Below are 25017 nucleotides of genomic sequence, written 5' to 3'. Positions count from 1 at the left end.
CTGGAGTGCATCCAGAAACACATCAAAAACGCATTAAAAAAAGTGTTACAAATGTGCACACACAAACGCATCCGGAACGGATCTGAAGTGCGTTTCTGTGGAGTGACCCGGCCCTAAAAGCAAACTAAATCTTTCGAACGACATTTAAATATTCTGAGAATGTTCCTAAAGCCCCGTACACACGATGAGAATATTGGACGAATGATAGTCTTTTTTTGCATACTAAGCCAACACAGGTCGAAGTCTGAAAGTATTTTCTTTCGATAATCTTTTCTAAGAATTTTGGTTAGAATGTCGCATCATTAGTGGGCCACAGCAACGGACAATTTTCGAGCGACCATCGAATTTGAATGATCGGGCATGTCGGAAATTTTTTGGAAAACGAACAAATTTCTAATCAATGATGGGAAAATTGTGCGGGAAATATAAACAAAAAAAGAAATGAGTGTGAGCTGTGATCTGGAAAGAAAAGAAAATTCTTGGCCATGCAAATTCTTTTCTGTAGCAAAGTGAGGTGACATTAACCCCTTCCCGCCAGCGCCTCCTGGCCCTTTAAGAGTTTCAGATGCTGGGGGGTGGGGCGTGGTTTAGGGATCATGTGACCACCGTGACGCATCGCCACAGCAGTTACATGATCGGGAAAGGTCCCGATCGAAAGAGAAGACCGGGACCTTTCTGTGAGTACCGGACATGTGTGCTGGGAGCGCGCAGGGGGCGCGCTCTCAGCACGTTTTTTCTTACCTGAACGCAAATGTGCGGCCGCTCGGCATCTAGTCCCAGGCGCCCGGAGGCCGCACATTTGTGTGCAGTCAGCATAAAGGGGTTAAAGGCTTGGTTGGTCGAATTTTGAAATCAATGGTGGCAACACTGGATTACAAAAGGCACAAAATATCCGACTTTCTAAAGAAAATTTGTTCAAAATTTGACCCGTGTATGGCCTGCACTAAGGCTTGGTTGGCTGAATTTAGAAATCAATGGTGGCACCATCTCATTACAAAACACACTAAATTTCCAATATTCTAAAGAAAATTTGTTCAGAATTTGACCCGTGTATGGCCTGCATTTTGGTTGGACATTCTCTCCAGCTAGGACCAGCTGTGGGCTGTTGTCAATATGAGGCCCAAGAGGGAGGGTTTTAGTGCATTGCAGTTTTTTTTCTTTCTTAGCTTTATTTGAAGTGCCAGAGTGACAATTCATCCATGCCTTCACGCAGCGGTGCACTGAAATGCCGTGAGCTGCTGAAAAATTCAGCATGTCTATATTTCCCTGCAGCATTGTGGTGTGAACTGGGCTCATAGAAAACAGTCATATGTCCATGGGAAGTACGGCCATAGGTGTGGCATGAGAATTCAAGGAGGAATGATGTCCCCAGCTGTGCACCATGTGAGGTGTACAGGTGTCTGTATGCACATCTGCTACAGATGACACGTCCGTCCCCCCTCACCCAGCCCCGGGCTCCCAGGAGCTCTTTACTCCTCCCACACAAGTGTCCACTCCATAGCGCATGTGCCCCGGGCAGCAGCAGGTCTCGCCACCTTCCAGCCCGGGTGCCCCCCTAGCCCCGCCGACAACACATGCGCTGGCAAGTCTCGCGGCAGCACCATGCTCGAGCCGGAGACGCGAGACTTGGGCTGCGCAGGCGCGCTGGGCACGGTGAGTCCCGGAGAGGTGCTGGTACTCAGTCCCGTTGAGTACCGGCAGAGGGGAGAGCACTGCCCTCCTGACAGGAGTTTGGGAGGAAGCGGCGGGCCCCGTGCACGGGAATGGTGGTGACGAGCGCGGAGGCCATTGCCGAGCCCCCCTGCAGACTTTCCGAGGATGTGTTGTGATGAGTTTGGCCGGGCCGCTAGGATGGTCTAACTGTGTGATGTATTGTGTCATTCAGGTTACAGTAATGAAAGGCAGCGCCAGAGAGCAGCCCGCGGACGGAGAAGGCACGGCCAAGCGACCAAAGAGAAAGTGCCTGCAGTGGCATCCGCTGCTCGCCAACAAGATCCTGGACTTTTCTGAGGAGGACGAGGACGACGACGAAGAGGACGACATCGACAAGGTGGGTGCTGCCTGCCTCTCCGTAATCCTCACCCCATCCTCGCGGTGACGTCTCACCCTGTCAGAGCCCGACACCCCAAACTTTCTTCTCTGCTCAGTGCTCCCCGTATTATTAGCGCGTGTGTATGGAGGACAGGGGACAGCTGTTATGGAAGGACTGAGGGGGAGCGAGTAAGCGCCCCCACCCCCAGATCACCTACTTGTACAGAGTGGAGGTGACCAGTGCGATCCCCAGGCCCCGCCCACCTCTCCGCACTCACACAACTGGATGGACGGGCTGGAGACACACTGAGCGCTCTATGTGTGTGCGCAACCAGCATGGAGGAAGACAGCCAGCACCATCCATGTCACAGCACTGCCTGCAAGCAGGCACGGGGCTGCCCCTCCAGCACACTGTACCCCCACCTTAGGATCAGCATATATTTTAAAACAAACACTCACAAAGTAGAGAATCCCAAAAGCTAGCCTAGCTGATCTGGGGGTGCAGTTAAAAAAAAAAAAGTCAAGGGGCTTAATGTCATCATTGTGTGTGAATCACTGACAGTCTGTCACACAGTGTCACAACCTGGGAAACACTTGTATGAAGTAAGCTATCATTAGAGTAGGATAATTCAATTGAACCTGTGCCCCCTTATATCAGGTGCCCCTATGATGGTCCACCTTTACATCAGGAGTCTTAATCACTGTCCCCTTTTACATTGGGTTCCCATCAGCTTGCCCCCTTACATCAGGGTCCCCATCAGAGTACCTCCTTACATCAGAGTCTCTTCTCACATTTATTTTCCCCAACAGAATGCCCACTTACATATGATCAGTTATCCCCATCAGTGTGCCCCCTTACATCAGGCGTCCCCATCAGTGTGTCCCCTTACATCAGGTGACCCCATCAGAGTACCTCCTTACATGAGAGTCTCCTCTTACATTTATTTTCCCCAACAGAATGCCCCCTTACATATGACGAGTTATCCTCTTCAGAGTGCCCCCTTACATCAGGCGTACCTATCAGAGTGCCCCCTTACATTAGGGTGCCCATCAGAGTGCCTCTTTTACATCAGAGTTTCCCCTTACATTTTTTTTACCCAACAGAATGCCCCCTTACATTTGATCAAATATCCCCATCAGAGTCTCTCCTTATATCTATATTACCCAACAGAATGCCCCCTTACATATGATCAGTTATCCCCATCAGAGTGCCCTCAGGTGTCCCCATCAGAGTGCCCCGTTACATCAGGGTCCTCATCAGAGTGCCTCCTTAGATCAGTGTCCCCATTAGAGTCTCCCCTTATATCTCTTTTCCCTAACAGAATTTCCTCTTTTATATGACCATTTATCCCCATCACTGTGCCCCCTTACATCAGGTGTCCCCATCAGAGTGCCCCCTTGTAGGGAGGCACCCTGATGGGGACATTCCATATATCAGCTGTCTACATCAGACGCACTCTGAGACATGGGGGGCACCTCCTTAGATCTGGCCCTGTAAACCAGATTAGTTTAGGCGCAGATATGCCCAGACATCATTTGTCAAGGATGGCATTCAGCTGCACACGTTACTGCGCCCCCCACCTATTTTTTTTCTGCATGCTTTTTGTGCATTCAGTTGAATGGGTTGCCCTCTGCACGAAATATGTGCAAAAGCAGCTCTCTCGCCTTTTTGGGGCATCAGGCTTTACGAGTTTTCTTTACTGTGCATTTGTGGTGCCAATAAAGCGGAAGCTCCACTTTTCTTCCTCTGCCCCTCTGCTCCCTCATTTGGCACCTTTTGGAGGGGGGAGCGGGTACCTTGTTTTAACAGGTACCTGCTACCACTTTTGGCTCAGTTCCTTCTCTGGCTCCTGCCACTGAACTGGAAGTTTGCCCCCTCCCATAGCCCCCTGGGACATTTCACAGGTCCCAGAGGACTGCGGCCCAGAGCAATTCACACATGCGCAGTCGAAAACCAGCTGTGAAGCCACAAGGCATCACTGCTGGTTCCCCTTAGTTAAGATGACAGCTCCAGCACTCGACAGCCAATTGAAGAATCCACTCAGGGTGAGGACACCGCGGGATCACTGGACAGGTGCATGCCCTAATATTAAAAGTCAGCGGCTACAGTATTTGTAGATGCCGACTTTTCATTTTTGGGAAGGGGGGGCAGAACACCTCTTTAATCGCTGCCGACTCGCAGTGCATTTTACTGCGACAGGTCGGCTCGTACAGGCATAATCACGTACCTGTGTATCTTCCGAGTCCACGCATGCATGCACAGACTGTGCTGTCATTGGCTGCAGCACAAGCTGATCAGCAGGTCCCAACCAATGATTTGTGGACCTGCTGAGCAAATGACAGAAGAGAGCTCAGTGTTGCCACACTATTGCAGACCCACTGGGGTTTATTTACTAAACCTGGTTGACTCAGAATCTTGGGCACCTGTGCATGGTAGCCAATCAGCTTCTAACCTTAGCATGTTCAGTTAAGCTTCAGCAATAAAACCTGGAAGCTGATTGGTTTTTATGCAGAAGTGGACAAGATTCTGAGTCAACCAGGTTTAGTAAATAAACCCCACTATGTCAGTGATCGCTGCCATTACTAGTTTAAAAAAAAAAAAGATAAAATAACAGTATATTTACCATAGTTTGTAGACGCTACAACTTTCACACAAACAAATCAATATTCACTTATTGGGATTTTCTTTTTTTACCAAGGACATGTAGAAGAATCCATTTTGACCAAATTGTATGAAGAAATTTTTTTTTTTTTTTATTACATGTTTTATAGCAGAAATGAAAAAATATAGTTTTTTTTTTTTTAATTTTGGTTCTTTTTTTTAGTTTTTATAATAAAAAATAAAAAACCAAGTGGTGATCAAATACCACCAGAAGAAAGCTCTATTTGTGTGAAAAAGATAATATAAATTTCATTTGAATACAGCATTGCATGACCATGCTATCTCTAGGTACAGTTTAGCGCAGTGTTGAACTGCAGAAACTGGCTTGGTCATGAAGGGGGTAAAATCTTGCAGAGCTTAAGTGGTTACCAATGTGCGTTTGTAGCACTTTGTCACATTTCCGGAATGCACACAAAAAACAGATTTCTGCAGGTGTTCTCCTCAGGCTTTTTTGCTCAATTTTGTAGTGTGTGTACCCTTCATTTTGAATGAGCCTTCCTCCACTGCAAAAACATGTCAAAAGATTGTCATGTACCAAATTTTGGCTCTGAGCCAGGCACGTTTTTTTACCCACGTTGTTCCTGCCTTTTGCAAATAACAGTTGCAACAAAATCGCACCACGTTTCGGGTGCCAATAAGAATGAATGGTACCCAAACAAACGTCACATGTTTTACTGCAATTTGCAGTCCTAGACAGAATCTCTGCAATTGCAAATCACCAAGTGTAAATGGGGCCTTTAAAAGACAAAAAAAAAGTAATAAATGCAGCCAAATTGCAACAAATGTTCTATTTACTTAGCGTTTGAGCCTGCAAAGCATTGCAACTGTGATCCGTGGATTTGTGGGTGCAATGCTTAGTCTTCTGCATACTATTTTTACAGTTCCAAGGGTACAGACCTTTAGAAAAGCTGGCGATTGTTGATTAGCTTTTCTTTTTGGTTAATCCAGCAGGCTCGTGGAAAAAAAAATCATTTTCCTCCATCCACACTAGTGAGGTGAATGGAGGGTCCATCCCCGACCTGCCTAGATATTGTATTCTGACAACAGGACACTCTGCTGTCAGAATACACTGACCAATTGGCTGCAGCCGATGATGGACAAAAGTTTCCAACATTTCCGTCCAATAGAAGTCAGCATAAAGATTGACACCTGATGTTCAGGGACGGCTACACATGGATTGAAAATCATCCAGATTCTGCTGAACCGGATGAATTTTGATATATCTATGGCCATCTGTTATATATATATATATATATATATATATATATATATATAATATGAGTTGAGGTGGGCTTCATGAGAGTCTTTTGATGTTCATCAGTATGTGTACTCCACCAGCAGGTTCAACTTTGCTTCCTAATATGCAGTCCCATAGATAGACATTGTTCACTAAAACACTGAAGGTCCAAATGTATTTTCCAATTCTTGTGGTACACAAAAAACAAAACCAGGTCCTTGGTTCATATGTACCACAATGATTGGAGACAATTAGCATTTTTCATGATGCCCTAATCATGCTCCTGGTTTGTAGTATGCAAGTTGTATCATGTATTTTCTTCACTCCTTACCTGACCAGCATTGAGACATCAGCATTGCCTGCTCTAATTCTTCTTGACACCATTCAGACTGGATGTAATTGGGGTGTACATTGCTTGACCGCAATTTCATATAAGGAACTCTAAGAGTGTTCAGGGCTTGACAAAAGGAGCTCTTCATCTGCATCTATGTATCTGTAGTAAAAAAAAAACCTATACTATCAGCAGTTGAATGGGGCCAAAACCTGTTTTCACACAGGGGCCCCTTAGTGACTATGGCAGCCACTGATATAAATCTATACAATGTGTGTTTGTTTACTGATTATTATTATACAGGATTTATAAAGTGTCAACTGTTTGCACCGCGCTTTACAATATAAATATATACACACATACACTTTTTGCCTAATGTAGTTTGCTATAGATTTAGAAGGATTTGGAGTCATGCCCACTATGCTCCATTTCAGTACATCTTTTCTGTCTGACATTAGTTTCTCTTTTAGCCAGTTCAGTTAATAAAGGTATTGATGTCAGGAAGGGGGTGGGGGGAGAGGTTGACCTTTTAAACTTAAAGGAAACCACCTTGGCAGAAACATGGAGACTCCCGTTTCTGACCTTACATTCTAAAAATGCTTTTTACTCAACTGGCATAAAAACTCTTTCCTTGATTTCTTTTGTTACTGACCCAGAACATGTATGCAAGAAGCAAAAATAGCAGCCACAAAACAAGCATTTTAAAAAAGACTAGTAAAATGGCAATCATGCTGGTCCTCTGGATTGATTACATTGTGTCTGAGATAAGCCATCTGTTTGTGAAGACAAAAGTAGCATTGAAAGAACTCAATTTTGGCCAATGGTGTTTTATAAAAGTTCAAGTCAATATTTGCATCAGAGTGATAGATGCATAGCAATTAATGTTTACGTATGTATAGACATATGGGTTGATTTACTAAAGGCAAATAGACTGGGCACTTTACAAGTGTGGTTGTGCTCATTTTCCTCAGGGCTTAGTGAATATGAAGAAACTTCACTTTGTAAAGAATACCCAACCAGGTGCAAGAAAAAGTAGAAAGACACATTTTTGCTTGCATATAATTGGAAAATGGAAATCAGCAGAGCTTTGCCGCATTTGCTAAATTCTGGGGAAAATGAGTGCAACTGCAGTTGCAAAGTGCACAGTTTATTTGCCTTTAGTAAATCAACCCCTTATTGTTGGAACTGAAATTTGGCTGCAGTCATGATTCATTGGAATGCAAAGTCTCTGCATATTCAAAAATATTAATATAAATAATAAAAGGCTCCAATAAATAATTATGAATAATATTTACATGCTTCATGAAAAAATAAAAGGATCTCTGCTGTTGAGTGCATTAGTTTCAGCAAAGATGAAAAAAAGTGTAAAATGGAAATCCGCTCGATATTGCTCATTTTTCCAATGCCCCAAGGTTAGTTAATTTCTTCATAACCGCTAAAACTGCCAATTTCTGCACAAAAAATGTTTTACTCTATTGAATACATGTAGAAATTAAAGAAGTCTCTGTTTTCTGTATGAATTGTTAGCTCAACCCCAGTTTTTTTTTGTCATGGACTTCCCAGTAAAAGTCACACAGCTTATTTTGTTCTTGCAGATCCTACACATGTTCAATTGTTCGGGTAATTGGTAGCCAGGATTTAAAAGGAAAACCATGTAGGCAAGCAGCAACCAAGCATTTTGAGGCCTGATCGAAGCTTGAGATTTCAAACTAAATAGTAGTATTGGATTAAAAAGCAACAGTGCTCTAAACTGCATAGGTGGAATAGCCTCAAATCAGTCTGCATATTTGTATTTCAAGTGTGCATTTAGCTAATTGCTTTTAGGAGCATCATTTGTAGCATATTGAAATCGGTGTACTGCAAGTTAGGTTATCGACTATTCATACTGTAGCCTGACTAAATTGTAAGTGTGGTTAGCTACCTAGCTCTTGGCATGTGCCCAGTGTTTTTTATGTTATCCTGTTTTCTGTGGATGTATTCAGTTATAAGGTGAGCACATGATGGCATTTTTTTTTAATAGGTGCAGTTTCCGCTCATGAAATTGGGAATAGTTTGTGCATGTGTGTTTTTAGGTATTTGTCAATTGATGGTTTTTCTTTTTTTAAGATTGCAGTGAATAGTTTTAATTTGTCAATTAAGAACCTACAAAGTGCTTAAATAGAATAAAAAATCAAATTGATATTTGGTGTGTCCATCCTTTTTGCCTTTAAAATGCCGTGAATTCCCACAGGAACACTTGCACACAGTTAAGGATTTCGCAGTCATATGGTCCATGACATGATTAAACAGTTATACCAAATAGGTGCTGATGATCAGCAAGATAGGATGTAGGTTAAAATACAGTCATTAAATCAAATAGGATCATCTATGTAGGAGGAATGAAACTGATTAGGGAAAAGCCATTCTGTACTAACAAGTAGAGGTCACTGGTCATGAAGGTTCAGTGTAGAAAATCTTACTTCATCAACAAAATCTTTCACAAGAACAAATTTCAAGAAATGTGTTTCCAGATGTTCTCTCCAAACTCTGCAGAAGCACAAAGAAACCTGCAGCGCTGAGTTCCAAAAACACTATGGTCAGTCAGGAAAACTTGGTGTAGCAGTTGAGACACATCTTGCTGACTTCTTTTGGTAAGAAGATGTCCATGCACTGGCAGAAATCAGTCAGAACTTGATACATCTTTTTATGGTCTAGGGAAGTCTGGTCAGAAGTGACCTTAGCAGAAGATTTGTTGCTAAAAAAATCCTTACCTCTGATTTGGAAACCAGGCCAAGTGACTCACCTATGTACAAAAACACAAGAACTGTTGTGCAGAAAAATGACAGCAGATGCTGTGGGCTAATGAGTCTGAAATATTTGACTGTAACAGAGGCAGTTTGTTAGCCAAAGTTCTGGATAGAGGCTTCTGCAGGCAACAGTGAGGCATTGTGGAGGTTCCTTGCAGGTTCGGGGCTGCATTTAAGAACAAAAAGCTGGGTTAGAATTAATGGTTAGAATTAATGGTCTCCACAATGCTGAAAAATACAGGCAGATGCTTGTTTATATTGTAGTACCAGCAGGGAGGCATCTGATCTGTTCCAAATTCATTCTAGAGCAGAACAATGACCCCAAACATACAGCCAGATTCATAAAGAAATACCTTTAGCATATACCATAGGAAAAGATTTTATAGTCTCCACAAAGCCCTGATCTCAACATAATTGAGTCTACCTGTCTTCCTTACATGAAGAGAGAAGAGCACGTGAGAGGCTAAATCTGCAACCACATACCTGCCAAGTTCCTGGCAAAAACGAAGGGTGGAAACACCAGATATTGAATTGATTTAGTTATTTTCTTTATATGCACTCTGGAGGTGGTTATTGATAAAAAAATATTAATTGCATTATATTTTTTAAAGCATTTTACGCATTTTTCACAAACGTGTGAAGAACATATATATATTTATATTGTAATTTTGTTTTGTGTAAACATTTTCTCACTGAATGCAAAGTGCTCTCCATTTGGATGAGGTGGGACAGTAACTTTTTTTATTAATAAAATTTACCAAAACCAGTATAGTTTCCTGTTAAAAAAAAAAACGTGTTATTAAATAAACAAAACACTGCACTTATAGCTGAACTCCAAGCAAACAACTTTATACACTGATGAAATACATTTAAGGGAGCTATTTTACATGCCAGAGGATTTGTGTTTCTGTCCATCCAGTGCTAAGATTTACATAGCACAGCCACACAGTAGAGCCCAGCCTGGTGTGGGAGGGGACCTGATCTTTTTTGCTGCAGGTTTGCTTCACTTACAAGTCTCCTCCCCAAACTGTGACTGGACAGTGAAAGGAAAAGCAGGACAGTGATAAGCGCATCTCTCTGTCATTCTTTGCTCTCCTCCTATAGGCATTATCCTTGCACTGCAGTACACTTGATTGGCTCCTTGTGATGCTTCTCCTTCCCCTGTCTGAGCTCTGAAGCACTGTTACCAAGCACTTGATACCAAGTCTAATTCAGTTACTTACAGTGCTTGCAATTTAATAAAAATACATGATGGTTACAGAGTTGCATTAATATTTGGTTTACATTCTTAGCTTTTGTTGCTTGGAATTATAACATAGAGTTTATTAAATGTATAAAAAAAAAATATTGAAAATATATATTTGCAATGACATGAAAAAATGCAGGCTATATAATGGCTTATAATGCATGTGTATCAGCTTGATACAAATATTATTGCTTGTTTGGAAGTACTTTTACTTTTGGATGTGCTGCAGCATCGTGGACACTTGAAATGAATCATGTAACATTTGGTATGATAATATTTTACTATAACACTTGATATTCAGCAAGTCTTAAGCCAGAGAAGGACTAATTATTGCATAATCCAGTAACCAGTCAAATCAATTTAGGAGGTAGAGATTATGCTGACCATTGACATTGATGTTGTTCATGTAGAAAAGCTGGAGGCCAGTTATAATTGGTTTTGGAGCAGTACCTGCCTTGCCTCTGGGAGTGATCTAGTCCTGATATTTAGGTGCTGACTATTATTTAGGAACTAAAGTCTCTTGTATGACAGTCTAAACAAGTATCAAATCCAGTTACTATGTAATGCATGAGCCTCCTAAAATAAACACAAAGCTTACTTTGCCAATCCTGAGCCACTCTCTCTAAATGCAATCCTTATTTTTGCCTCTCACTCTCCCTCCCAGACACTGCAGATGACATTGGAAGGATTTCAGCAACAGCAGTACTGTCACTGCACAAAGCAGTGGGCAGGTCTAGATGTAGCCAGGTACTAACAAACTAAGACCTGTTTCCCACAGGCTTCTGCTTGTATTAGAGCAATGTGAACAGCAAGCTTTTGTAAAGCTTCGGGCAGATTTTTGTAAGCCTTTTTAAAAATGTTATACCCATATCTTAATGGGAGTTTGGATTATCACTTTACCCACTTACCCTCCAAGGATTTACCCCCCCTTTCTGACCAGGCCATTTTTTGCGATACGGAGCTATGTAACTTTGACTGATAACTGCGCAGTCAAGCAGTGCTGTAAATGTCCTTTTTTCACACAAATAGAGCTTTCTTTCGGTGGTATTTGATCACCTGTGCGGTTTTTATTTTTTGCACTATAAATTAAAAAAAAGACGGACAATTTTGGTAAAAAACTCAATATTTTTTACTCTTTGCTATAAAACATATCCAGTAAAAACATTTTAAAAAATCAAATTTCTTCATAAATTTTGTCCAAAATACATTCTGCTACATGTCTTTGCTAAAAAAAAATCCCAATGCATGTAAATTAGTTTACGTGAAAGTTAAAGCATCTACAAATATGTACTAGAATTTTTTTATTTGTTGTACTAGTAATGGCGGCAATCGGCGATTTATAGCAAGACTGCGGTGGGCATTCTGACACTGGGTGGGAACTAACTACCACTGACATCCCAAATACACTAATACAGTGATCAGTGCTAATAAAAAGCACTGACACTGTACTGATGACACTGGGCAGGAAGGGGTTAACATCTGGGACCATCAAAGGGTTAACTGTGCACTTGGTGCTGTTTTACATTATGTGCTGTGTGTGCTTTACAAGGGAAACATGCCATTGTGTATTTGTCTACTGTGCAGAGAAATACACAGCAGCATGTCCTTGCTGGCAGGGTAGAGACCTGTGTTGTTTACATCTTTGTCAGCTTTACTTGGCGATCACCGTATGCCGGCAGGAAATCTCCGGCCGGGACCCAGTTATTGAAATCCCTAGCCGCCAATGGCAGTGCGGGTAGGGCGGGGCGTGCCCCCTCCTGGAAAAGCAAATCGTGTGTGTGTGTGTGTGTGTGTGTGTGTGTGTGTGTAGGGCGAGCAGCTTGTTTAACCCATTTGGTGCCAGGTCTGTACATTGTATGAACTTGAGGGGGGGACACGCCTAGTGGCTACGAGCATCGGGAGTGTGTATATATCTGACAAGCCAGCTGTCAGATGGAAGCAATCAGGCAGCTTCAGTTTCTTCCAAATACCCCTGATAATGGCAGCTCCCCTGCCATGTATCCCAGGCTCCATGCTCCCATTGGCACACCCGAGGCCAGCATGGCAGGTGCCACCACTCACTCTCCTCCCCTTCTTCTTGCTTGTCCCTTATGTGATGGCAAAAAAGTTAAACAAAATAAATTCAAAATTTGTACAAGTTATACTCAAGCACTTAAAATCCTCCCCCCCAAAAAAAAAATTTTAGGCCCCACCCCACATGCACATACGGATGTAAATAAACACATCGGTGGAAAACATTTACTGCGCTGCATACATATTTCTGTGCACGCTGAAGTGGGAGCAATAATTCTAGCACCAGAGCTCCTTGACACTGTAACTCTAAACTGATGACCTGTAGGGGTAAAGCATCACCTATGGAAAATATAGGGTACTGAAGTTTGGCACCATTTCACAGGTGCACACAGGGTGGATTTGATTTAAATCAAACATTTAAATCACAATTTAAATCACAATTTAAATCACTAGTCAGTAAGGCTTGATTTAAATCCTAGTTTTCTACATAGACTAATTCTTGCTGGTATAACTTTAATATGCAAGTAGATGAAGATTTTTAGAATAACTTTTCATATTCGTTTTTTTATCCCCAGTTTAATAGGTTAATCATTCATATTTGGACAACTTTTCTGTTGTACTTAGGAAGGAGAAAAATAATCATTCCCTTAATAATAACAATTTATATAGATTTATTCAACTGAAACAATAACATTCCAGCATATGTTATTTGCTTAAACAAACATCCATGTGTGTTAACTAATTTGGCTAAACAAAATATATATATTTTAAGAAACTTCGACTGTCAGACCCTTCCTCCTCACACTTAGTTTCACTTTCTTCTTGTGCAGATCTATTCCACTCCAAACAATCAGAAAATTATTGTTTCTATTCTATTCACTGAACTTCTTGAAACTTAGCACTGAAGGGGTTGATTCTGTATTCATAGGTTTGTAGAAGTTAGGATTAAGGTCTTTTTCTTAACTTTGTTCATGTTATAACATTTTTGCTGTGAAGAAGAGGCAAGTGATCTTCGCTGAGTCAAATTCAGTTTTGAGAACTGCAAAAGTAAACCAAGCATCTGTGATAATATCTTGTAGGCAGAGAAACTGCCCAAAAATCTTACAAAAACCTCTGTAAGAGCATGACATTGTGAATGGATTCATGGAATTTATTTACCAAAAAATTAAACATATACAGCCTTATTCTACATAATTAAAAAACTATTATTTCATGATGGAATAACCTTTGGATGGTAATATATTTTCCTCAAAAAGCATTTTATTCCAAAAAATCCGATTTAAATAAAAAAAATCCGACTTTTGTTTTTTGTTTTTTTGTTTTTTTTTTTTAAAAATCATTGATTTTTATCCACCCTGGGAGCACACATTTTTAAGGTTGTACATGTCCTCGGCTAAACCTCATCTTTTATATTTTTCCAAAAATTTAGTGGATTATTGCTCTTGTGTGCCCTAAATTTAACGTATTTTTACTGAAATTCTGCATAATCCGTCCAAATATCAAAAATGGAAACTACTACCATTGTATTCTCTAGGTTGCCTGCTTTCAGAAAATATATAATGTTTGGAGATTTTATGTTCTTTTCAGGGCTAAAATGATTTTTTAAACACGTGTGCAAAAAGAGCTCTGGCAGCAAAAGGGTTAAAATGGCAATCAGTACTTCCATTAAGATCTGTGTTCAACATTTACAAACTGGAACTGAATGGTACTTTAAAAGCTTTTACAAAGCTTGCTGAAAGCTCTGCAAATGCTTTGTAAAAGCTTGTTGTTCACACTAGTGTGAAACAGGCCTATGGACTCATGAATGCTAACCACTTGCCCACCTGAGGATTTACTTGACCAGGCCATTTTTTGCGTTACAGCGCTGCATTACTTTGACAATTGCACGGTCATGCAACGCTGCACCCAAATTAAATTTACGTCCTTTTTTTCTCATGAATTGAGCTTTCTTTCGGTGGTATTTGATCGCCTGTGCTTTTTTTTTTTTTATTGTTTGCGCTATAAGAAAAAAAGGCCAACAATTTTGAGAAAAATCAATATTTTGACTTTTTGCTAATAAACCTGTCTAGTAAAAAAAAAAAAAAAAAAAAATTTCTTCTTAAATTATCACCAAACTGTATTCTGCTACATGTCTTTGTTAAAAAAAAAAAATCCCAATACATGTAAATTAATTGATTTACATGAAAGTTATAGCGTTTACAAATAGTGATATATATATACTGGAATTTATTTCTTCTTTTTACTAGTAATGGCGGCGATCAGTGCTTTATAGCGGGACTGCGGCAGACATTCTGACACTAGGGGGAACTGAGTTTGTGTCACTGACATCTCCAGTGACACCAATACAGTGATCAGTGCTAAAAAAAAAAGCACTCGCATTGTACTAATGACACTGGGCAGGAAGGGGTTAACATAAGGGGCGATCAAAGGGTTAACAGTGTGCAGGGAGTGTTTTACTAGGGGGCCATGTCAGTATGCTTCACTGTAGTCACACTGCTCTGGATGGCTGTGCTGTGCACAGCCATCCAGAGCAGTGTGCCAGAGCTGAAAGGGAGGAGAACTGTTAGTAAACAAAACAGTCCTCCCCGTCTGAGATCTTTGGAAATCACCGGGCGCCGGCGAGTAATTACCAGCTGGGACCTGGTGATCGAGAGCCGCGGCCGCGAATGGAGGCACGGGCAGGGGGCGAGCACGGTAATGCAAAATCACATATATATATATATATATATATATATATATATATATATATATATATATATATATATATATATATGATTTTGCTCATCCGTGCCACCCTGTAGCAGTGTTTCTGTAGGTAAAATGAGTACCTCCAAAAGTGCACCATTTAGGAGATATTCTAGTGAGCAGGAGCCGGTGATGTCACCGATGCATGTGTGCTGAAGGAATAGCATACTCATGCTTTCCCTTCAGAGCTCTGTGCCGAGGCTATGACTCCAGTGAGCATGCACAGGAGTGACATCATTGTGGCTTGGCCAGTCAAATAGCTGGACTCCGAACCCTGAAGGATGACCTGGTGAAGATGGAAGCCTTGCCAGTGGTGACAGCTCGCCGCTGGAGGGCTTCGTTTTCAGGTAAGTCTCTTTATAATGTATATGTATTAGCACATTATAGAATTGCCTTGCAGAGTGTTTTTTTTTTTTTTTTTAACACAACACTTTTCTACTGCTTTAAGTGCCACAGCAATTTTTTTTATAGGAGGCCTTTGCTCTACTTTAAACTATACAGTGGGGAAAATAATTAATTGATCACCTGCAGATTTTGTACGTTTGCCCACTTTCAAGAAATGAAGGGTCTATAATTTTTTTTTTATCATAAGAGTACTTTAAATTCTGGAGAGAGCATATCAACCAAAAATCCAGAAAGAACACAATACAAATGTTATAAATTGAGTTGCAGTTCAGTGAGTAAAAAAGGTATTTGATCCCCTACCAACCAACAATAATTCTGGCTATCACAGACTGGTTACGTGCTCATGTGGTACACAGAGTAGTCCTGTCAATTTAAGAATGTGCTCCTAATGACAACTCCTTATGTGTATAGAAGATACCTGTCCACAGAATCTTTCTTCCATTCACACCTCACCATCATGGGTAAGGCCAAAGAGCTGTCAAAGAATGTCGATCTGTAGCTCCATGTACGGTTTTTGCCTCATGGGGTACGGATGATCATGAGAAAAGTTAGGAATCAGCCCAGAACTACATGGGAGGAGCTTGTGAATGATCTCAAGGCAGTGGGGACCCTAGTCACCAAAGAAACCATTGGTAACACAATATGCCGCTGTGGATTGAGCTCCTGCATTGCCCGCAAGGTCCCCCTCCTGAAGAATACACATGTACAGGCCCGTCTGAAGTGAGCCAATGAACATCTAAACTATTCAGGGAAGGATTGGGAGAAAGTGCTTTGGTCAGATGAGACCAAAATCGAACTCTTTGGCATTAACTCGACTCGGTGTGTTTGGGGAAAGAAAAATGCTGATGGTGACCCTAAGAATACCATCCCTACAGTCAAGCACGGAGGTGAAAACATTATGCCTTGGGGCTGTTTCTCTGCTAAAAATGCAGGCCAACTTTGCTGCATTGAGGGACCAATGGACAGGGCCATGTATTGTAAAATTTTGGATGAGAACCCTCTTCCCTCAAGCAGAACACTGAAGATGGGTTGTGGATGGGTCTTCCAGCATGACAATGACCCAAAACATACCCCCAAGGCAACAAAGGAGTGGTTCACGAAGAAGCACATTAAGTTCACTGAGTGGCCTAGCCAGTCTCCAGACCTTAATTCTATAGAAAATGTATGGAGGGTGCTGAAACTTCGGGTTGCCCAGCCACAGCCTAGAAACCTTAAAGTGGTTGTAAACCTAAAAAACACAAATCAATCTAATCCTACAGTTGAATAGGTTTTACCTTTACTAAGCATTTGAGCTTAGTTTGATATCTTGAAGCAATCTCCTTCTCCAGAAAACCCCCCTGCTCTTCTGAACATAAATACGACACAAGCAGAAAAATGGTGTCGCCACTCCCCTTCTGTGAGTGACAGGCTGTGCTGAAGAAGAGATCAGCATAAGTCTCTGTAATACACTGCAAAGTGGTGGAGGAGCGGGTGTCCTCTCCTTGCTGGTCTTTGCCTTCACAAGATCGAGAACTCAGTACCAGTGATTTATTACATAAATCGACATCACTTCAGTAATGCTATAGTTATCTAGGTAAGTCTGTTGACAGCTGATTATTGTCCTGCTCTATTCACAGCACCTAGCTTGTGAATTGCTGTTTACAGAGTTTTACATGAGAATGTTTCCTGGTCCACATTGCCACTTTAGGCTGCAAGATTCCTGGGATTTTTAACAATAACCCCTTCCTACCAGCTTTCTCCCAATTAGCACAGATCCTGTGCTGTAAGCAGAGCTGACATAGTCACTGGCACCTGTGTATTCCACTGAATGCACGTTCTTGAGCCAAGGCTGGAGGGTGTGTGTAACTGAAGGATTGTGTGACATCACATCTCCGCCTACTATTCTCTGGTCCTAAGCCACACCCATGGACCAGCAGTTTTTGGAGGGCTAAGGGAGCATTTTTCTGAGGTACACTCACAGCTGTATGTACAGTTAGGTCCATATATTTTTGGACACAGGCACAATTTTATTTTTTTTCAGATATTTACCAAACCCTAATCATGCTATAGTTATATGATGGATATGGGCTGAAAGTGCACACCCTCAGGTTTAATTTGAGGGTATGTACATCCAAATTGGAGGAAGGGTTTGGGAATTACAGCTATTAAGAGTAGCCAACCCCCCTTTTTCAAAGGACCAAATGTAATTGGGCAATTAATCAAAAGCTGTTTCATGGCCTGGTGTGGGCTACTCGTTCGTTATTTCTTCAATTAAGCAGATAAAAGGTCTGGAGTTGATTCTAAGTGTGGTATTTGCTTTTGGAATCTATTGCTGTAAACCTTCATCATGCGTTCAAAGGAGTTGTCCATGCATGTGAAACAGGCCACTGTAAGGCTTCAAAAATGAAACAAATCCACCAGAGAGATAGCAGCAACATTAGGAGTGGTCAAATCAACAGTTTGGTAAATTCTGAGGAAAGAAGAAAGCACTCGTGAGCTCAGCAATATAAAAAGGCATGGACGTCCACGGAAGACAACAGTGGTGGATGATCACAGGATCCTCTCTATGGTAAAGAAAAACCCATTCACAACATACAGACAAGTGAAGGACACTCTCTAGGAGGTGGGCATATCATTGTCTACAGCCAAGAGAAGACTTAATGAGAGCAAATACAGAGGGTTCACTACAAGGTGCAAACAATGCATAAGCCTGAAGAATACAAAAAGCCAGATTAGACTTTGCCAAAAATATCTAAAGAAGCCAGACCAGTTCTGAAAAAGCATTATTTGGATGGGTGAAACTAAGATTAATTTGTACCAGAATGACGGGAAGGAAAAGTGTGGAGAAGGCTTGGAACAGCTCATGATCCAAAGCACACAACGTTATCTGTAAAACATGGTGGAGGCAGTGTGATGGCATGAGCATGCATGGCTTCCAGTGGCATTGGGTCATTGGTGTTTATTGATGAAGTGACAGAAGCAGCCAGATGAATTCTGCAGTGTTTACAGATATACTGTCAGATTCAGCCAAATGCAGCGCTTCACAGTACAGATGGACAATGATCCAAAACACACTGCAAAAGTAACCCATGAGCTTTTGAAGGAAAGTAAGTGGAATATTCTGCAGTGGCCAAGTCAAACACCTGATCTCAAACCAATTGAGCATGCTTTTCACTTGCTGAAGGCAAAACTAAATGCAGAAAGACCCACAAACAAAGAACTGAAGACAGCTGCAGTTAGAGCCTGGCAAAGCATCAGAAAGGAGGAAACCCAATCTTTGGTAATGTCCATGGATTCCAGACTTCAGGCAGTCATTGCCAGTAAAGGATTTGCAACAAAATATTAAATATTAACATTTTATTTATGATTATATTTATTTGTCCAATTACATTTGAGCCCCTGAAAATGGAGGGACTGTGTAAAAATAATGGTTGCAGTTCCAAAAAATTTGTACTTGCTATTTATGTTCAACCCCTTGAATTAAAGCTGAAAGTCTGCACTTCAAATGCATTTGAATTGTTTAATTTTAATTAATTTTGGAGGCTTACAGCACTAAAAAGTATGAAAATTGTGCCTGTGTTCAAATATATATGGACCTAACTGTGTGTTTACAATAAAATGTATTCATTTATAGCAAAAAGTTAATATTTTTTATACTTGTGCTTACAACCACTTTTAAGGATTTAGAGAAGATCTGTAGAGTGGATCAAAATCCCTCCTGAAATGTGTGCAAACCTGGTAACCAAATACAAGAAACCTCTTACCTCTGTGCTTGCCAACAAGGGTATCTCCACCAAGTACTAAGTCATGTTTTGCTTGGGGATCAATTACTTATTTTACTCACTGAACTGCAACTCAATTTATAATATTTGTATCGTGTTTTTTTTTTCTGGATTTTTGGTTGATATTTTGTCTCTATCATTTAAAATACAGCTGTGATAAAAATTAGACTTCATTTCTTTGTAAGTGGGCAAATTACAAAATCTGCAGGGGTCAAATAATAATTTTCCCCACTGTAAGTTACATTTTAGTTGTCATTACCACACATACACACAGTATGTATTTTCCGTAATTTTTGTCCACCATTTCTATGTAATTTTTTTTTTTTCTTACTCCTTTTTAAATCTAACCAATCATCTTTTTCTTTCTACGTTTTTAAATAAAAGATGGTTTTAAATTATCACTGTATAACTGATTTTTTTTTATTTTTTTGCGTATATGGCCAGAATTATTGTTGCTTTTCAGAGTTTGATGTTAAAGGTTCAGCTTAAAAAAAATAAAAATAAAAAAATAAATATGTCATACATACCTGCTCATGTCCCCCAGCAGCACTGTGGGCTCCACCCCTTGACCAGTGCCCCAATAGCAAGCCGCTTGCTAGGGGGCACTAGCGCATGCTCACTTTCAAGCTCTGCTCCATGTGTCCATATTTGATCCATCTATGGGCAGGCTGATTGTGCCATTCACCGATTTGATTTGGATACAACCAGCATGTCCGAATTTTTATAATGTGATTATTGCCAGCAGCTATCCTCTAGAGTATTCTTCTTTTAATTTTTTTGAAAGCTGAACTAACACTTTTAAGTATTTTAACTGTAGTTTTGTATATTTTGTATGTATTAATCTGTTTTACAGTGAAACGTAATACATGACAAAGATTTCCCAGAGCAGTATGTGTTTTCCAAATATAGGGCTGTGTCCTTTCCAGTGTCTCTCAACTGCAATCTTGGAGGCTGGGATGAGGGATGTTGTACAGGTTTCAGGTTGGACCCTTGAGCTCTGTTAACTAACTTTTTACTAGCGGAGATAAAGAGAGATTAAAAAAAAAACGTGGAAAGAAGCATAGAGCTACACCTGCTGCTATTCAGGAAATTAAAAAAAAATTTTTTTTGGCAACATTTCTTATGTGACTAAGAAAATAATTGTATTTTAGTCCTAACCATAAGAAATAAATACATATGTACAAACAACTAATATTCTCTTTAAAGTATATGTAAAACAACCACACAGCAGTAAAAAGATCGAAAGCAAAGGGGTTTCATGTGTCACCAGTACAGCTCCCATTGAAAGATTTCTCCTTAGCTTGAGTTCTAGTATTCCAGGGTCAGCATAGAGGGTACATTTGCATTCCATGGACACATTAATCAATAAAAACTCAAGTTATGACCCCTTTTTACTCCATCAAAAACTTGTTTTTGCACTAAGGTAGAAAAACCTTGTGTGTGCAGCTAACCTGTGACTTACTATGGGGGCACTCGGCAGGGACGAGGAGCCAGGAGCATCAGAGAGGAGGACCAGGGCTGCTTTGTGCAATACAATTGCACAGAGCTGCCAAGTATGATATGTTCTTTATTTAAAAAAAAATATATGTTTACAATCACTTTCAGTAAATGCTTATAAGGTATGCAAAAATGTATATTAAATATATTATATGCACTTGCCAGTTTGGATGGTAGTAATGTCATGTGTTTCACTTTCATTAAGTTTGTGGCGTTGGTGGATTCTGTACATATAAATCTAGTTAGAAATTTATCTTACACAAGCAATTTTGTTTCATTTTTGAAATGTTAACTGTTAAGCCCACCTTTTTGCAATAACATAATAAATGCATATATATATATTTGCAGCAAGACAAAAATGTGCATTTATTATTTTTTGCAGGTGAGCATTCAAAGTATTGTATCTGTGGTATGGAGCAACATACAGTATGTGATGTTTTAGCTCCAAAACTATTTTTGAATTGGTTCAGCCATCATTTTATGACCACTGACAGTTTAAGTGAATAACTGATTATCTTGTGGCATCTGAAAGTTAGTGAGATACATTAGGTAGGAAGTAGGCATGTTTTTCCAGAAGTTGATCTGTTGAAAGCAGAAAAAATGGGCATTACAGTATGTTGTGTATGGGGCTGCATAGCCACAGACCAGTCAGGGTGCCCATACTCACCCGTGTGCACAGCCTACAATGGGCAAGTGAGCATCAAATCTGGGCACCAGAGCAATAGAAGAAGGTTGCCTGGTCTGATGAATCACACTTTCATTTATTTCATGTGGATAGCGGGGGGGGGGGGGTGTGTGCATAGCTTACCTGTGGAGGAGATGGAATCAGGATGCAGCAGAGGAAGAAGGCAAGTGTGATTGTTTGTGCACAATGTTCTACTGGGAAAGCTTGGGTCCTGCCATTCATGTTGATGTTATTTTGACACATGCCATCTACCTAAACAATGTTTGCCTAGTACTCCTCTTCGTGGAAACAATATTCCCTGATGGCAGTGGCCTCTTTCAGCAATATAATGCACTCTACCACACTGCAAAAATGGTTAAAGAATTGTTTATCTACTTGCCCTCTAGAGGATTTACCCCCCTCCTGACCAGGCCATTTTTTGCGATATGGCGCTGAGTTACTTTAACTGACAATTGCGCAGTCATGCAACGCTGTGCATAAATTTTGTCATTTTTTTTTTACCCACAAATAGGGCTTTCTTTTGGTGGTATTTGATCACGCTATAAACAAAAAAATTAACAATTTTGAAAAAAATAACTATAAATTATATAAAAAGCCAATTAAAAGTTTCTTCATAAATGTAAGGCAAAATGTATTCTGCTACATGTCTTTGCTTAGTAAAAAAAAAAAAAAAAGTCCCAATATGTATAAATTAATTGGTTTTCGTGAAAGTTATAGCTCCCACAAATGGCAGTATATATACTGGAATTTTTTTTTTTTTTTAATGCTAATATTGGCAGCGATCAGCGATAGTGGGACTGCGGCGGGCATTCAGACACTGGGTGAAAACTGAGTAACTGCCACTGATATTCCCAATGACACTAATACAGTGATCAGTGCTAATAAAAAGCACTGACACTGTACTAATGACACTGGGCAGGAAGGGGTTAAAATCTGGTGCGATTAAAGGGTTAAGTGTGTGCTGTGTGTGTTTTACTAGGGAGACATGCTGCTTTGTATCTCTCTGATGTCCATGCTGACAGAGAGACCTGTGTTGTTTACACACAGGTCTCTGCCCTATCAGCTTTCCCCGACAATTGTTGAGTGCCGGCCGGGAATCAGCTGTCGGGACCCGGTGATTGACTTCTCTAGCCAGCAATAGTAGTGTGGGTAGGGCAGCGCATGTGCATCCCCTACCTGGCAATGAAAATCACGTATGTATACCTGATTTTGTGCAGCCCTGCCTCCATGTAGCAGTACTTCTGCATTATAAAGCATTGTACACATGAATCTGTGAATTTTACATTTTGACATCTTAAGTAGTCTTCGCAGTCACAAACAGCCTAGGCAGTTAGTCCAAGGCCTTGCAGCATGCCTTGGGAGATTGGAAGTCTTCTTTTGCATCGAATAGGATGAAAAACTGGTCACACTTGTTTTCCTACCTCAGTAGCAGTACTGGCAGCATTACTCGTCCTCTTGGCTGAGCTCAGCATACATGTTTATGAGGTGCTTTTTGTAGACTTTGGAGTGAAGGTAGTTTGATTGTACATGATCATTCTATTGTTCCCTAAAGTCTGTGGCTACTTTAGAAACGGTTGCATGTTGCCATACGCTTCATATCTGCAGCGGCAAAGGGCAATAAAGAAAAAAAAGCCTTACTTTCAACTTTAATGTAGTGTCCTAATGCACTTGCCTTGAATTTTATCAGTTTGTATATGTGTTCCCCCCCCCCCCCAAAAAAAAAATAGGTGAATCTAAAAATGATTTATTAGTAATAGTGATGCATTTACTATGTTGTTGTTTATTAAAGTGGTAGTCAAAGTAAAAACACACATTATGAAAGACATACCTGTGAATGAAGCCCTCCAGTGGCATGCTCTCACCACTGCAGAGGCTTCCATGAATGGCCGAGCCTTGATGATGTCATATGTGGGAGTCACGGCCGTGGCACAGAGCTCTGAAGGAATGGTATGGGTATGCTGTTCCTTCAGAGCGCATGTGGCAGTGATGTTACTGGCTACTGCTCTCTAGAACATCTCCTAAATGATGAACATTTAGGAGATATTAATTTTACCTATTGGTAAGCTTTATTATAAGATTACCTATAGGTAAAAATCAAGATTGAGAGTTTACTACGACTTTAATTGCTAGTATATTTTAAGAAGTCATCCAGATCCTTTGAAATATTCTATTTTTGTGGCAAACACTAGAGCAGGCCATATACAGTGGGGCAAAAAAAGTATTTAGTCAGCCACCAATTGTGCAAGTTCTCCCATTTAAAAAGATGAGAGAGGCCTGTAATTGGCATCATAGGTAGACCTCAATTATGAGAGAGAAAATGAGGAAAAAAAACCCCAGACAATCACATTGGCTGATTTGGAAAGAATTTATTTGCAAATTATGGTGGAAAATAAGTATTTGGTCAATATCAAAAGTTCATCTCAATACTTTGTTGTATATCCTTTGTTGGCAATGACAGAGGTCAAACGTTTCCTGTAAGTCTTCAAAAGGATGGGGCACACACTGTTGCTGGTATGTTGGCCCATTCCTCCATGCAGATCTCCTCTAAAGCAGTTATGTTTTGGGGCTGTCGCTGGGCAACACAGACTTTCAACTCCCTCCAAAGGTTTTCTATGGGGTTGAGATCTGGAGACTGGCTAGGCCACTCCTGGATCTTGAAATGCTTCTTACGAAGCCACTCCTTCGTTGCCCGGGCGGTATGTTTGGAATCATTGTCATGTTGGAAGACCCAGCCACGTTTCATCTTCAATGCCCTTGCTGATGGAAGGAGGTTTGCACTCAAAATCTCACGATACATGGCCCCATTCATTCTGTCCTGTGCAGGGATCAGTTGTCCTGGTCCCTTTGCGGAGAAACAGCCCCAAAGCATGATGTTGCCACCCCCATGCTTTACAGTAGGTATGGTGATCTTTGGATGCAACTCAGTATTCTCTCTCCTCCAAACACGACGAGTTGTGTTTCTACCAAACAGTTCTATTTTGGTTTCATCTGACCATATGACATTCTCCCAATCCTCTTCTGGATCATCCAAATGCTCTCTAGCAAACTTCAGACGGGCCCGGACATGTACTGGCTTAAGCAGGGGGACACGTCTGGCACTGCAGGATCTGAGTCCCTGGTGACATAGTGTGTTACTGATGGTAGCCTTTATTATGTTGGTCCCAGCTCTCTGCAGGTCATTCACTATGTCCCCCCGTGTAGTCCTGGGATTTCTGCTCACCGTTCTTGTGATCATTTTGACCCCACGGGGTGAGATCTTGCGTGGAGCCCCAGATCGAGGGAGATTATCAGTGGTCTTGTATGTCTTCCATTTTCTAATTATTGCTTCCACAGTTGATTTGTTCACACCAGGCTGCTTGCCTATTGCAGATTCAGTCTTCCCAGCCTGGTGCAGGTCTACAATTTTGTTTCTGGTGTCCTTCGACAACTCTTTGGTCTTCACCATAGTGGAGTTTAGAGTGTGACTGTTTGAGGTTGTGGCCAGGTGTCTTTTATACTGATAACAAGTTCAAACAGGTGCCATTGATACAGGTAATGAGTGCAGTACAGAGGAGCCTCTTAAAGAAGAAGGTACAGGTCTGTGAGAGTCAGAAATCTTACTTGTTTGTAGGTGACCAA

The 25017-nt window shown here is 40.9% G+C and overlaps 1 protein-coding gene across 3 annotated transcripts in view; it reads left to right on the top strand.

The window, feature by feature from the left end:
• Positions 1-1657: 1657 nt before the first annotated feature.
• Positions 1658-25017, top strand: part of BBX (BBX high mobility group box domain containing) — a 105391-nt gene continuing 82031 nt past the window's right edge. For all 3 annotated transcript variants that reach the window (XM_089692241.1, XM_089692240.1, XM_089692239.1), the window contains exon 1: positions 1658-2050. In XM_089692241.1, coding sequence (XP_089548367.1) covers positions 1829-2050 — 222 coding nt within the window. In that variant the 5' untranslated portion in view covers positions 1658-1828. The remainder of the gene's footprint in view (positions 2051-25017) is intronic.

This window comes from Staurois parvus, unplaced genomic scaffold (genome assembly GCF_062004578.1).
Source record: "Staurois parvus isolate SC_StPar_1 unplaced genomic scaffold, SC_StPar_1.0 ptg000580l, whole genome shotgun sequence".
Taxonomy (NCBI): Eukaryota; Metazoa; Chordata; class Amphibia; order Anura; family Ranidae; genus Staurois; species Staurois parvus.
This window is presented reverse-complemented; position numbering and strand designations above follow the sequence as displayed.